Below are 15,541 nucleotides of genomic sequence, written 5' to 3'. Positions count from 1 at the left end.
ACTTTCCCCGTTGTGGCAGGGTTAAATGTAGTGGTTTTCCTTTGGGACTGCGTCCGGTCTTTCCCTGACTGTGTTAGGTGGTCATGTGATATCTTCGTTGGCTTTTTTCCTTATGGTCATTGTATCGTTACATTAGAGCACTATTTGGACTTTGATTTGTATTTTCCTTTTTATCTCTGTATTTTCTGCATGCTATCAGTATGACTCCTTAGTCGAGTCTCGAGATTATGTCGTGATTGTTTCTTTGTTATTATTGGGCTTTATGTATAACTTACCGCTCATGTTTCTTTTGTATGGGATATGCCCTTGTATCATATTGTATTCTTTATTGTAATACCAATGCTACTATTGATAATTTTTTTTTATTTATTTTTTTTTGTTATGAATGATGTCTTGCACCCTTGACTCGACGAAATTGAAAAAGTAAAAACTTTAATAAAAATTTTACATTTCAAAAAAAAAGAGTTGGGTTGTAGGTAACTACCAGAGGGATCCTGCTTGTGTTATCCTTTTTTTTGTATTCTAGAAGCCTTTCCCGTGGTGTCCTTACAGCAGATCTAATTTTTTTGGATATAGTTTTTTCCTTGTAGCCCTTCTTCTGAAATGACCTACAGCCGATATTCTCAGAAGACCCCATACTGAAAAAAATATTCCCTCAGCCCCCAATACTGGCATTCAAACAACCACCAAACCTGAGGAAAAGATTAGTGCGCAACAAACTGGCCCCAGAACAGGAGCATACACAGAATGGCACTGTACCATGCAACAAATCCCGCTGCAAACTTTGCCAACATATATGTGACAGCAACACAGCCAGTCACAACAACAAAACATACAGCATCAAAGATTCTTACTCATGTACATCGGCAAACGTGGTGTACATGATACAATGCTCTGCATGTGACAAAGGGTGCTACATTGGAGAAACTGGGCTTAAGCTGCACCTTAGAATGAACCTGCACCGAAGCTCCATCAAAAACCACGAGGAAGAAAAATATTGCACCCCGGTAGGACATCATTTCACACAGAACAATCACTCCATCCAAAACCTAAAAATTAAAGTACTCAAAGGAAATTTCAGAGACTCTCAGGAAAGAAAAACATTTGAGATGAAAATGATTACACATTTTAACACCATAAAAGAGGGACTTAATGTGGATTCTGGTTTCCTTACACACTACCAGAACTTCATATGAACTTCATCTAGTCATCCAATGTCTAATTGCTGTTATCTTTGATGTTTTACTGTGGTTATTGGTTCCCTAAGTTTATTTATTCTGTCCCTGGGTTATCTCTCCACCTCTCTGCATTTCTCACCTCCAGACCTATTATTTACGACACCCCACTCAACCCCCCCCCCCCTTATACCATCACTTGTTTTAAGTTGTAACCTCTATCATGTTGATTAGTATTGCTTCGGACCTGATGAAGGGAGGATAACTCTCGAAAGCTTGTCTTTTTAATATTATGTTAGTCCAATAAAAAAGGTATCACCGCATACTCTGCAATACTCTATTTTTTGACATCGTATATATATTTATATTTCTTTGCCTGGCAGCCTTCCAACCCTCGGAACCATCAGCTTTTTATTCATATTTAAAGTGTTTGCTTATTTCCTACTAAGTCTTTTAAGGACCATTCTAAGAAGGGTATCACAGACGCTAGCCTTATGGGGCCAGCGGGTGAGGCAGGAAGACTCTACTAATAAGTCCATTTCTTCGGCAATTACCATGGCCATGACATTGATTCAAGAGTCATTTGCCCAATCTGTGGTTGCTGCCATTGCTCACAACACACGAGTGGAAAACTCAAGGTCTCTCTACTTCAGACCTATTGTGGTCCACTAGACACCTATCAAAGGGACTCAAAAAGTCTGGTAAAGTGTCCCGCGGAATTCGGAGGTTGAACCCCCTCTTAGTGTCTCCTCTCAGGAGTCACAAGATCAGGCGGCTACTACCGCTATGGAGGGTTTGGCCCTCGACAAAAAAGGCAACCCCTTTTTTGACCCGGGTAATATTAAACCCCTGAGATCCTCTGAGTGGATCCCAGCCACTCGTGTTTCTCAGTACATGGAATTATGGCTGCGCAAGCCACTCGACAAGTCAGCCAGTAACAAATTACGGGTGGAATGCCCAAGACGACCTATCCCCAATAAAGCTGCCGCTACCCCTGAATTAGACCCCGTAATTATATAGTACCTCTTAACCGAGGAACCCCAAAAAAGGCCTGAACAGGTCTTTTAAGGCTTGTCAAGACAAGCTTCTTGACCTGTTGGGTCCGCTTGCCAAAATCTTCAATATGGCCAAAGAAGCGTGCCAATCCGGAACACCGGTTGACACTGAAAATCTTAGGGGTTGGATTCAGAGATCTATATGCCTTTTCGGCAATGTTAATTCCGCCCTGAATAGTGAGCGGCGGAGATCAGGAACCTGGCTCTTCTGCTGAAGGCTTACTATTCGGAAAACCCTTCATTAAGGAGATAGGGAAATATGTGGGGCTACTCTCTACGCTCAACAAGGCAGAGAATTCACTTAAAAAGGTGTTTACTCCTAAGGTTTTCGGCAGGGCTGGGTAAGGCTTTTCAACCTAGACAACACCAACAAGGCCCTTCACAATATGACAATTCAATACTCTGGTTCATATCAAGCCAATCCTTTCTTCCCTTCCTGAGGAAGACCGTGGAGGGCTAGAGGCCAACGTGGCTACACACGATCCAGACCAGCGGCTGTTAAGTCCGTTTATTCTCTCTTCTTCCCACACAAAGTTGGGGGGCAGACTCACATTTTTTGGGCCCATGTTTGGGCCCAAATTACCTCATACAAATGGGTTCTAGATGCCATCAGGTGTTACAAGATAGAATTTCTTTCCACTCCAATCCAAACCCAAATCCCGAAACCTTTGGTTTTCGACCAAATTCATCACGATCTCAAATCTATAGATATAAGATTTGAAGAAAAAGGAGCAGCTTTTCTCTCCCCTCACAGTTTTGTAAGCAATCTATTCCTCGTAAACAAACGAGAAGGGGGTCAAAGACCTGTAATAAATGAGAGATTTAAACAATTTCATACATTATCAACATTTCAAGATGGAGGGCATCCATCTGTTAAGAGATCTTTTACTAATAAACGATTGGCTCGTAAAAATAGATCTCAAAGATGCGTATCTAACCGTGCCTATACACCGTTCTCACCAACAATACCTCCAATTCCTTTGGAATCAGAAATTATGGCAGTTCACCTGTCTTCCCTTTGGCTTCTCATCAGCACCATGGTGCTTTACAAAAATTCTCCTCAGGAGCCAGGTTTTCGCTAATCATCTATCTAGACGACATCTTGGTCATGTCTCAATCCCTAGAATCAATCCACACTCATACCTATTGGACCTTACCTTTGTTGTCCAATCTTGGGTTCATTATAAACCCCAAGAAACCTATTCTGACCCCTTCTCAGGGCAGACACTTCCTGGATTTCCTACTGAACTCCCTGGATGCCACTCTCAGCCTACCCTCACGGAAATTGAAAACTATTCGGATGGAAATCTATTCCAGGGTAGAAGGCCTTCTCTCGGCCTCTAACCAAGCAATTGTTCCAGCTCCTCTGCATTACCAAGCAATTCAATGCCTCAAGGCCCAACACTTGAGAGAAGGCTTAGGTTATTCAGATGAAATCTCTTTGACCCCAGAAACCAGGGAAGAACTCCTATGGTAGCTTCACCATGTCCAATCCTGAAATGAGAAGACTATCTTCACACCCTTCCCAGATATTACACGTTTTATGATGTATTGCCCCGCTAAACATCCTTTAACCCCTTAACGACCTTTGACGGTCCTGAACCGTCAAAAAATTAAATAAGCTTAGAAAGTGATCAACGATCACTTTCTTCGCTTAAACGGCGTTACTGTAATGCCTCAATGTCGAGGCATTCAGCAAGGCCGAGATCGGCATCGGGGGCCATGTCTGGCCCCTCCCCGGGGCGTCAACAGCCGCCATACATTGTATGGCGGCGGACGCCCGTTTTAAAAAGCGTTGATCGCCTCCTAAACTTAAATGGTGTCGCTGGAATGCCTCGATCAGGAGGCATCCAGCGACACCAAACACTTACCTCTGGATGGGCTGTGACCGCTCCGGAGAGCGGTCACAGCCGCAGCCGCCGGTGATCTTCGCCATCAGCAAGATGGCGGAGGCCCGGGAAAAAAAACAATAAAGATGAAAGAGTTCGCTAGATGGTCTCCAGACCCTCTAGAGAACTCTGGCTCCACTTGCAGGTTGAATACAGGTACTGCACTCAACCATGCAAGTCAATGGAGCCCAGCTTTCTAATCACAATATGATTAGTAAAATATAAAAAAAATAAAAATGTGCTAACACTTAAAAATAATTATGCAGTGATGTCCCTAGATGAACCATCCAGTACCAGCAAAATGTGTAAAAAAAAAAAAAAAAAAAAAAAAAAAGTATTAAAAAAAAAAAGTTTATTATTTTGACAAGTGCTAAAATTTCTCAAAAATCTCAAAGAGTTAAAATAAAAGCACTTAAAATACCCAAGGGGTGTCTAATATATATATAAAAAAAAATGGCTGATGGGGTAAATTGGAGTGGCAGAGCTCAAAGATAGGGCATAGGTACAGACTTTCCAAAATGGAGAAAAAAAGCGCACTTCCCAAATGTGGCATTTTAAATCTCAAACACGACAAACCCATGCATGTCGGGTATCACTGCACTCAGGAGATGTTCCTGAACACACATTGGGGTGTTTGACAGTGACATATACCAGAACCTGTATATCTATATCTATAACTAAAGTACAATTTGTGTGAAAAAAAAATAAAAAAAAATACTATTACAAAGTGTAGTTGTATAATTGGTGCATGGAAAGGGTTAAAATAACAGCAATTTGAATACCCTGGGGTGTCTAGTTTTCAAAAATATATGGTTTGACAGGGTTAAATTGAGTTAACCGGCTTCAAAGATATTCCAAAGAGGAGATGGGGGCAGAATGACCAAATGACCACCTGAATTACGCATGCCCCAAAAGTAGCCTTTTACCAGCCAAACAATCTGACAAACCCATGCATGTGGGGTATCGCTGTACTCAGGAGATGTTCCTGAACACACATTGGGGTGTTTGACAGTGACATATACCAGAACCTGTATATCTATAACTAAAGTACAATTTGTGTGAAAAAAAAATAAAAAAAATTACTATTACAAAGTTTGACAAAGTGTAGTTGTATAACTTGCATGGAAAGGGTTAAAATAACAGCATTTGAAATACCCTGGGGTGTCTAGTTTTTAAAAATATATGGTTTGAATGGGTTAAATTGAGTTAACCAGCTTCAAAGATGTTCCAAAGAGGAGATGGAGGCAGACTGACCAGATTTTTTAAAAAAGGTTTGGAAATCATAAAACGCTGCTTGTACTTATTACCCTATAACTTACAAAAAACAGCAAAAAAACAAAAACATTGGGTATTTCTAAACTCAGGACAAGTAGTAGAATCTATTTAGCTAGTTTTTTTTACTTGCTTTTTTAGGTGAGTAAAAGATTTTTCAAATAAAAGTGATAAAAAATAATGGTATCTGAAGAAAGCCCATCTTGTCCTGAAAAAAACAATATATAACTTATGTGGGGGATTACAGCTGAACACAAGCACCACAAAAGTATTAAAACAGCCTCGGTCCCACAGGGTACAAAAGGAAAAAAGAGCCCGGTCCTTAAGGGGTTAACTACAGACCAGGGGGTAATATGAAAATAAAAACAATTGTAGGGAAAAGAAATTGGCTCCTAAATTTCTTTGCCTGGCTTCTAGACACCAAATTTTTCAACCACTGTATTAAAGCATTGTCAGATTAACGTAAAACCGCACCAGCAAGCGATTCTTTGCAGACCATGGATGCCATTACTTTGATCCAATGCCCCCAAAGTGCTTGTTCATGGCATGGAAGAAATGCCATACACAAGACGTAATCAGAACAGCCGCCAACTGCTGATAAAAGCAGTTCTTTAAATACATTTTTTTTTTTTTTTTTTAAGAAGAACCCTTTGTATTTCACATGTATTAAGATGGACTTGTGAAAGTAATTTCCCGGGACATCGCAAGATTTCTATTTTAACCCCTTCTGTCCCCTATGGACCTACTGGTTTCTGCTGCCCGATCAGATGTAACAGCTTCAGGCACGGACGCTGGAAAACCGTTACATTTTTAAATGGCGATCGGGCCGTCCCTTCCAGGTCGCATCATTGCTGACATCACCCAAAAGGTCATCAGAGGACAGGATATCCCCTGCAGGGTCTGTCCAGACCCTACTGGGATATCCGATCGCTCCGATGAGGCACAGACACCTATATCTATGCAAGTCTGAAAGCCTTCTTGCGGTTATGGTCCCTCGTGTATGAACATTTGTCATTCTTGAGATTAGGAAAACTGGACTGGAATTTTACCATTCCTATTATCAGAGAGCCCCTCAGATTTACTAAACTACAACTATACACCTAACTCCTGAAGCCTACACATTTCCATTGCCCTGCACTAATATAACCTAAATCACTGCTGTAAAGAGAAACACAGCAGCTCATATCATACCTCTAGTGGATAAAGTGCAGAGCGCCACCTGCTGTCCAGGTAAACACACAGCATGCCCACACAATGTCAATGCTTTGTAACTAAAAGGTTACTAATTGGCATAACACTAGATTTTCCTCTTCTAGAATTATGATATCCCAAACCTTTCCCTATACTTGGGCAAAGAACATATACTGTTTTTAATTCAAGATTGCAATTTTTTCTCAACAGGTACAACCCAAGAAAAGGGAAAAATTCATTTGATTACACGGGAAAGCATGACAACAAAAACTCAGTTTTAACAAATTTATTTTTAACAGCGAAAAAAACATTTAGTTTTCATCCACATTGACAGTCTGTAGACCTGCAAATAAAAAAATATATGTAAATCCAACATATCCAAAATAAAGTGATAAACTAAATATGCGTGTAAAAATGTTAAGCAGTAAATAAGTAAAAGTCATACAATTCAGTAATGCCCAAGAAGCCAATGATTGGGGGCAATATTACCAGGGGCACATACATGCACATCCCACTTTACTGGGGGGGTTGCCGGGGTGAATTCACATACAGTAATAAAAAAGCTAACATGTTTTAAAGGTTTGTGACTACGGTTATGAACATATAGGAAATCACTCATGTCCAACACATTATATTCACTATTGTTTGTTTTGATTTTTTTTCCCCCCAGGATTAATTTTTTTTTAAAAAAATTTTTAAAACATGTCCAGGAGAATGGCGTAGGAGCTTGGAACATCCCGGACCCAGCGAGTTGCTAACTGCTGGTGAACGCAGTGGGAACATTTAACGATTGGTGTTCAGCGGCATTATTCTTAGGATTCGGTATGGCAAAACTCACTAGAACTGCTGTACGGCTTTGTCTAAAGCAGTTATATTTCTCTCAACAAGTGTAGCTCAATGGTAAATGAACAAGTCCTAAATGTCAGAAAAACCTTGATGCTCGCTGACAGGGTGCCCAAGACTGTACTTATTCCAAAACATTTTTTTTTTTACTTTATGGTCACAAAACATAGTAGTTTAATATTTTATAGACGTGTAGAAACTCTGGTACTGTATCTTGTGGCTTCATAATATGTTAACTGCTAGCTCCACATGCCAGTGGTGTGCAACTTAACACTCAAATTAACTCCCTTGTGATCCGTTACCACTGAACATATCTCTGCATGTTACCACTGAATGCATCTCTGTATAAACAGGAACAAAATCTAACTTTGAATAGGCGAGAAAGCAAGCTACTGCAGCGAGGTCCTTTAACACTCACTCTGCCTCTGATAGCGCTGGCAGCAACGCTGAGACTCCCGGGCTATGAGACGGAAGCCCAGGAAATCAGTGTGCCACAAAAGAACCGCAGAGATTAGATCGGGGACTGTAAAATCAACTTTATCTGGGTAAGAGTACACAAGCCACAAGAAAAGTATTACTGCTACACTCCACGTTACCCAAAAAGATTCAGGGAAACCATGGAAGTGTAGGAGAGCACAAGCAATTTTCCTCTAAAAGAACGTAATACTGCACACCAAGATGATAAATAGAAATTGGAGGTGTTTGGGATTGCATAATGTTGATAGTTTGTTGGTAACATTTTGGTTACACATGGGAAGAATGGAAGCCTAGAAAGACTTCATTGACACAGCAGCCATGAACAGGAAAAAAGGGCTCCACATTTGGAATCCTACAAGTGATGCTACAACATAACGCTTTAAACGCAAAGAGGGATATGACCGTCTTATCAGACCAAGAAGCAACACCAAATCGACAAAGGCAAACGAGTTACATACCTTTGTAAGTTGTGACTGGCACATATGTGACCAATGTGTACAGCTTGTTAGGAGAATCCTCATCCTCATTACGCTTTCTGGACAAGCGCACGCGTATACGGTATGGAACATTTCTAAACAAAGAGACAGATTTAAATAGATTAAAAAAAAAAAAACACAAAAAAGAAGCCCAGCAGTGATTGAGATTTACTGGAATGTTTCGCCTACTCAAATACTGTATTTATGTATGTTACATTCATAAAAAGCCTGAAAATCACCTAAAAAGTATAGCTTCATTAATTTAAAAATTTACTTTATATGATGCATGACCATACGGACATTGTCCACTTCTGTCTCTTGGCTTAAGAGCTGTGCTGAATGATTAGGGGGAAACAAGCTAAAGAAGTTACAAGCCAGCGGCCTCCTGGTGACATAAGTGCTGCAGGTGGCTGGATATGGGCAACCACACGCTGTAGCATCCGATCTGTCGCCCCAGAACGGGTGAATATGGGGCACTGTCAGCCACGACGCATTTGTCTGAGCCAGATCTAAAAGCATACGAATATTTTTGCACTTGGGCTAGCTCAATGTATGCATTTTAAATAGGACTAACCTTACTCCTTTTGCCCAGACTGCTTTGTTGAGCCTTGTGTCAATGCGCACATCGGGAGTTCTCATCTCTTTCACTGCAAATTTACGAATCTCCTTCAGAGCTCTTGGAGCACGCTTTTTGAAGCCACTGGAAGAAGAGAAATGAAACCGTTGAACATGGTGCAGTTCGTTTTGGCAGCAACATAGTTTACCAAATGGAGAGCAACAAATAACATTAATACATGACCACATCACAGGAGTCTAAACAATTCAACCAACACACTAGTGTGGCACAGAACAGAAGTGCATCGCATGTTAACTGCATGGGCAATCAGGGGTCCTACAGAGCAGAACATATCCTTAAGCATACGCTAAACTAGTCACATGATCAACGCTCATTGCACCTAAAGACCTGAGACAGGCCAAAAGAAGCTAAGAAAGCTAAGATTGTTAAATAAAAAACGATGACAAAACCCCAACCAATAAATTACACAATCAAAACATGAGATTAAATCTGAGAAATCTACAGCAGCCTAGTTAGTGGCAGCTTTGATTGCCACAAAACCGAGCTGTCAGAGCAGTGGTGTCCAAGAGAGCCAAAGCCCACCCCGAAGGGGGCCACAGGATCCCCACGAATAGGGTCTGATGCCAGCCCTGTGCCTTCGGGGGTAATAAACACGCAAGACATCGCAGCCTGGCTTCGTTGAGAGGTTCGCACTCACATGCCATGGATCCGCTTGTGGATATTGATGGTGTATTCCCTAGTTACCACCTCATTAATGGCAGAACGGCCTTTCTTCTTCTCGCCACCCTTCTTTGCCGGGGCCATCTCTGTAATAAAACAGTAGCCTCATGAACACAACGAACTGTTACTAATATCCGTAGCAAGGCAAGGAATAAGTTATTAAGTCGGGCGCATGAACTCCAGACGGGGCATATATATTATATATTAAGCATAATCATACAGCGTAACACGCAGTACGAAGTACCGACATAATGCTGTTAGTATATGGACCCGTCTCATAATACGCCGGCAGCACCACTACTGCGGCCTGCACCCGGGGATGTCACAGACAAACATCGGGAACTATGCCCGTCTGGATGGATAAAAAAGGCTCCATGCGGGTGGCTAAGGTTAGGCCGGTGTCTGGTGCTGACTATCCAGGACTTTGGGTCGTGTACACAGCTAAGAAAACGGTAGATGGGTACGGATAGAGAAGGAGGCCCGGAATCGGACATACTCACTCAACTAGGGACGATGTCGAAAAGGAAGGAGAGTGGGATTGTGGGTAGGGAGTAAACAGTGGCGCCGCGGATGCGCTTCCGGGTCAAGGACGTGTTTGACGTGAAAATGACGCTAAATGGACGGCGCCCAAGGCTGGTGTCATGGAGACGCGATGCCGCCAAGGTGGTCGATGTAGCAGACGGTCTCAATTGACTTTATTTAACGGTCGTGTCAGTAAAGCAAACCGAGCTTTCACCCCATGACTGTCATTACGCTACTTTCTGTGAGAAAGCTCCGTGTTCTGTGCCCCGGCACTCGCTCATCGCCTCCCGTTAATTACCCCGGTGAGGCTTCAGCACTTGGCCCGGCCTGGAACTATCCTATGTGTCATGTTTATGAGGAACAGTCCCTGTTTGCTCCCCTGAGGCCCTTCTTTTCTGTGAGATTTGAATGTTTGGTGGTGTACGAGGGTACCACAGTGTTCCACTATCCTATAAGGCTATATAACGACTCCATAGCGATATCTGTATATATTAGATTACATAGGTAATAGCTAGCAATAGGTCACAGTGACAGATCCCCATAGTGACCTATGCTACACCTCCACAACAAAAGTGCCCCATAAGATTGGGATGGGGTAATGGTGTGCGCTTGTAGTGCAAGGGCACAGAGGGGCTGTTTGGATTTAATCATATTGGGAACTGTTGTATCAAATAATGACATGGCTTCTCCCTTAATGGGATCTGTCTGCGAGGCAGTGTCCAATAACTCCCAGCCTGCTGCATGTAAGAGTTAAAGGGGGCCTCCATGGGACAGGCTGGATTAACGGCGGAGCACACAGAGCAATTACCCCCGGTGTTTTCACAGCCTATACTTTTGGGTCACTCGCCCTCACTGACGTACACTGCGTGCCGAGAAGTGTTGTCATGTCCCGGTGCACAGTGTTAGTGAGGGAGCTATGGGCCCACAAAATGAACTGATGGGAGAATCAATGGTAGGTGTTGTGTGGGTATGTGTGTATTTATGTGTGTATGTGTATATGTGTATGGTGGGGCAGAATAGAAGCGAGGATAAGAAATGTAAAGGGCAGACGAGCAAGGGAGGAAACTATAAGTGAGGAACAAAAAAAAAAAAGAGGAAAGGAAATGAATAAACAAGAAGTAAAGAATAGAACACATGGAAAAATGATTGCAATTAGCATCTAATGGGGAAAAAAGCTTGCTAAAAGCAGGAGATCCAGAAAAGGGGCCCTTCCTGTATGATTGCTCCAGGACCTAACAATAAATGTGTATGTTATGTTATGTGGATTCATAATTTTATCAGCTACCCAGGGCAGAGAGTGCCCATCAGTGTGATCAGTTTAGAGTGATGAATATTATGATGCTTTTAAAAGATGAATTTATATTAAAGGAATTGGACATACATGCAATATATAAAAAAAAAAAGAAAACATAAAAGCACTTACCTTAGGGAGAAGCTGCAGCTTCCACCCCCCACATTAGCTGACACACTGTAATTAATGGTAAGATTATTAAAATTTCAAGGCTTTTTATGGCCTATTTCAAACAGCCACCCAAATAATTTTCTGCAACAATCTAGCATTATTGCCTCCGATCTCTAACAGCACTTTGCGCGTTCACAAATTAGAAGTGAGTAGAGTAGAAGTTTGTCTTTAGTCTGGCATTTTATAGAAATATATAGAAGAAAGTCACACAGTTGTTCAAAATCAATTCTAGGCAGACTGTCTGCTAGGAACCTGCAGAGATCAATATGAGGCTTACTGCTTTTGTATTAAAGGAAGAGTATTGCAAGCTTTTGCTGTAAAAACATGATGTTCTTGATTGTTGGGTTCATGGGAGATATCACCTTGGAACAGCTGTGTGCCGTCTTTCTAATAAGTTGGAGATAAAGAATGATCTCTGAATCACGTGGTCAGCCAGCTGAGTGTACTACCAATGATTTCAACAAAATATCGCAAGGCTAAAAGGTATGTAAAGATTTAATAGAATTAGTTTAACATACGTATATCAGATGGCTAGACGGACTGATGGAATAATATATATCCTCCATTCCGTATCTGCCTTACATCAGAGGTACAACCTCTGTTACACTATTGCTAGCCTTTTACATTCCACCAACATCGGAGCAAGTGTGGGTTATATTTTAATGTTCACATCTAAGGATAAAAAAAGCAAATAAAAGAACAAAAGGGCGTAGAGATCTGCTCTGGGGATCAAGATATGTTAAGGAAAATCTGCTAAGGCGCAAAAGAATATCCTTGAAGACGCTCATCAAGTTGCTGAAATCAGCAGCATGTTTTATGGTGAGGAAACACTCGTAAATCATTCAGCTGAGGATATGCCACAAACCTCGTTTTAACTCATTTTTATTTTACGTTGTTTCGTCTGTTTCATTGCCTTTGGAATAGCTGTCTAACTTGCTGGGTCTCTTATTTACAGTGGACTATCCACTCATAGACCCATGAGATGTGCTAATTCCCCCAGCTAACTTCTGTATTTCTTTCTTAACTCTCTGGATTGTTTAATCAAGACATATATGCATATAACGGTTGCATTGTGCTGTACTGTTGTATTTTTTATTTTTCCCAGTTAAAGGGACTCTCCAGCCATCACATGCACTTTAATGCATGTTTCCCTCCTTGCAGATACATGGGATGATGCACCAAAATCCACCAAAATCATACATTAATGTATCTAACCATATGGGTTGATGCAAGATAGAAGCATCAATCAGATCCCATTTTTTTCTGATGCATACATTCAAATGTAATGTTAGAACTACAGCCTTAGGAAGGGGGTACATCAGATGATGGAGCGGGAGGTGGGGGGGGGGGGCGGACTACCCCTGGACCCAGGTGCAATGTTTCTCCGTAATGGAGGAATCAGTCATCCTATAAAGGGTCACTTACTGTGCATCTACTAAATGCCAGGAATAAAAAGAAAAACAATACTTTTCCTATTTTCCTCTTCCGTAATCTGATACATAATCAGTGTGTATTAAATTGTCACTAAATATTGTATATAAGTTGTAGTCCAATATTAATGGTAACTTTGGCAACCTACCTATACTTCTGGGGACTCCACCAAAGTATGGCCCCATCTGACGGTGGCCATCCGTACAGTATTTAATCAATTATATTATCAGTATAAAGGATGTGTAATACATGATATGGTGCAGTATAAAGAGATAAACGTTTATCTAAAGTGTACTTCTTTACATATATCAGTTAAGATAGCAAAAATTAACTATTCTACAAAGTACGTCCATAATAACCCCGTGGGCTGATGTTTTAAATGGAAAACGATGATGGACAACATTACATTGATTGGAAAAATAATGAGAAAGCGGTACGATGTAAGTCCGAGTCTGGTAGATTTACAATGAAACATAGAAACATAGAAAGTGACGGCAGATAAGAACCAGTAGGCCCATCCAGTCTGCCCAACCTCTGAGTACTTTCCTTTAGTACCTGCCCTTATCCTATATCTAGCTTGGCCTTATGCCTATCCCATGCTTGCTTAAATGCCTTTACTGTATTTACCTCTACCACTTCTGCTGGAAGGCTATTCCATGCGTCCACTACCCTTTCCGTAAAGTAATATTTTCTGATGTTACCATTAAACCTTTGCCCCTCTAGCTTATGGCTAGGTCCTCTTGTTGTGGTAGTATTTCTCCTTTTAAAGTAATAACTTAGTGTGGATCACTATATCTTGACACAATGTACGAAAAAGGACTGCCTGCATGTTTTATTATCTTTGGATAGAATAGAAAGGGAAACCATAATTTCTATTTGCTTGCTTTTTTCAGTTTGTTTTGAATGATCCTTTAAATGTTTCAGGTGCAGGTTTTCATATTTCCACTAGAGGGGTTAAGCCTCAAGACTGGAAAGTGTAACCTCTTTATGGATTTCAGACACTGGAGTCATTTATAAATGGTGGTTCTATAGGAAAATGACCATTAAATGAAATTTAGGATAGAACCAATAAAAAAATAATTCTTTTAATAAAATGTAGCTCCATTTGTCGGCTGACAAACTTTGAACGTCTCAAAGCTCAAAGTAATGTTCAAAAATTATTTATTAAAATATTAAGTAAAGAAAAAATGTATAAAGGCATAAGTAGCAACCAAGGATATTCATAGTGACTGGACCATTCCATTGTTGATATGGTGGGGCACTTATCAAACTTTGCTCCATGTTATTTCAATTACAGACCTGGATAGATGGCTTCCTGGGCAAGTGCCCCCAGCCAACTCCCTCTAAAAACAGACTTTCAAGGAGACGTATTGTCAGAAGAATGTGTCCTAATTAATTTGCCGTCTTGTGCCAAAGCAGTTAAACAAAGACCATTCTCCAACCACTTGAGGCAGCATTATGACAAAGGTGTGGAAGCAAAATAACAAAAGTTGTTAAGTTATTTCTAGATCATAGGTCTACAAAAGTTCTAAAATGATGGGATTCCTTCTATTTTTTAGGGGTATGTTACAATATAGCAAAGTAGTTACGGCTAGCAAGTATAATCCCTGTGCTTTTTTTATTTAAAGATTTTCTGCCACTTCCAGGATATCTACATTTCGTTTTATGTATGCCTCAATAAACACACTTGAATATCTAAGGTGGCGTGGCATTTTTGCCCCGATGGTCTGTTATGTGCCCCACTTGTTGACTTGCTGTGTTGTAGGGTGTTCTATAGGACTGGGTAATGTGCACAGAGCAAGCTGCCTGTGTGTTTAAAGCAGGTATACTAATGGGGCATATGGCAGGAGTTGCCACCTGGGATGAAAGTTTCTAGCACTCCCCTGACAGCAGATGTTGATTGACCTCTGCTGTCCTCAAGGATTTTGGATCCTTATCACATCACAACTGCAGAGGTATTACATTTCATGCAAAACTCACTAGTTTTATTGGACATTTTCCATAAAACAGTTTTAAGATAAAGCAGTCTAATTTTTCCAGGTAAGCACTTAATGCAATCACAAGGAATACTCTCTCTCTACACGAATGAAGCTTTTACATGATCATTTCTCTCTCTCTTTCTCTCTCTCTCTCCCTCCCTCTGCTCTAGGGGTGATTATTATCTTCCTATAGCAGGCTCATAGGAAGCTGTGTACCGCCTAGGGCTATTTCTAAGGGACTCCACCATATACTATGGAACAGTTGGGTCTGTAGCAGAAGTATAAAGTAGAAAGTACACATTTTCAGAAGTATTGACACCCTTATAGCACCTCTGTGCACCCACTTTTGGGGCCTTCAACTATCATTACCCTTGTCATTTTTGTTGTAATCTGCAAGAGCTCATTAACATGTTTTTTCTCGCAATATGTTTAATTATACCAGATCGAAAGATGAGTGGAGGATGTTAGGCAA

The 15,541-nt window shown here is 41.0% G+C and overlaps 1 protein-coding gene across 1 annotated transcript; it reads right to left on the bottom strand.

The window, feature by feature from the left end:
• Positions 1-6,880: 6,880 nt before the first annotated feature.
• LOC149289253 (large ribosomal subunit protein eL31) lies at positions 6,881-9,759 on the bottom strand. The gene is made up of 4 exons (XM_089490934.1): positions 9,653-9,759; positions 8,953-9,078; positions 8,361-8,473; positions 6,881-6,925 (listed from the first exon to the last, which is right to left on the bottom strand). The coding sequence occupies exons 1-4, from the start codon at positions 9,757-9,759 to the stop codon at positions 6,894-6,896; spliced, it is 378 nt and encodes a 125-aa protein (XP_089347060.1). The 3' UTR covers positions 6,881-6,893.
• Between the last annotated feature and the right edge of the window lie 5,782 nt (positions 9,760-15,541).

Source organism: Sceloporus occidentalis, unplaced genomic scaffold (genome assembly GCF_023333645.1).
Source record: "Sceloporus occidentalis isolate IW3139 unplaced genomic scaffold, rSceOcc1.0.p SCAF_47, whole genome shotgun sequence".
Classification (NCBI taxonomy): domain Eukaryota; kingdom Metazoa; phylum Chordata; class Lepidosauria; order Squamata; family Phrynosomatidae; genus Sceloporus; species Sceloporus occidentalis.
The sequence above is the reverse complement of the archived record's forward strand: the minus strand, read 5'-3'. Positions and strand labels throughout refer to the sequence as shown.

Excerpts from the sequence above, each read along its gene's own strand:
- LOC149289253 (XM_089490934.1), bottom strand. The coding sequence starts at position 9,759 with ATGGCCCCGGCAAAGAAGGGTGGCGAGAAGAAGAAAGGCCGTTCTGCC. Across the intron at positions 8,474-8,952 it reads GTCTGGGCAAAAGGAGTAAG|AAATGTTCCATACCGTATAC; the intron begins GTTAGTCCTATT and ends CTCTTTGTTTAG. Across the intron at positions 6,926-8,360 it reads GCCAGTCACAACTTACAAAG|GTCTACAGACTGTCAATGTG; the intron begins GTATGTAACTCG and ends TTTTATTTGCAG.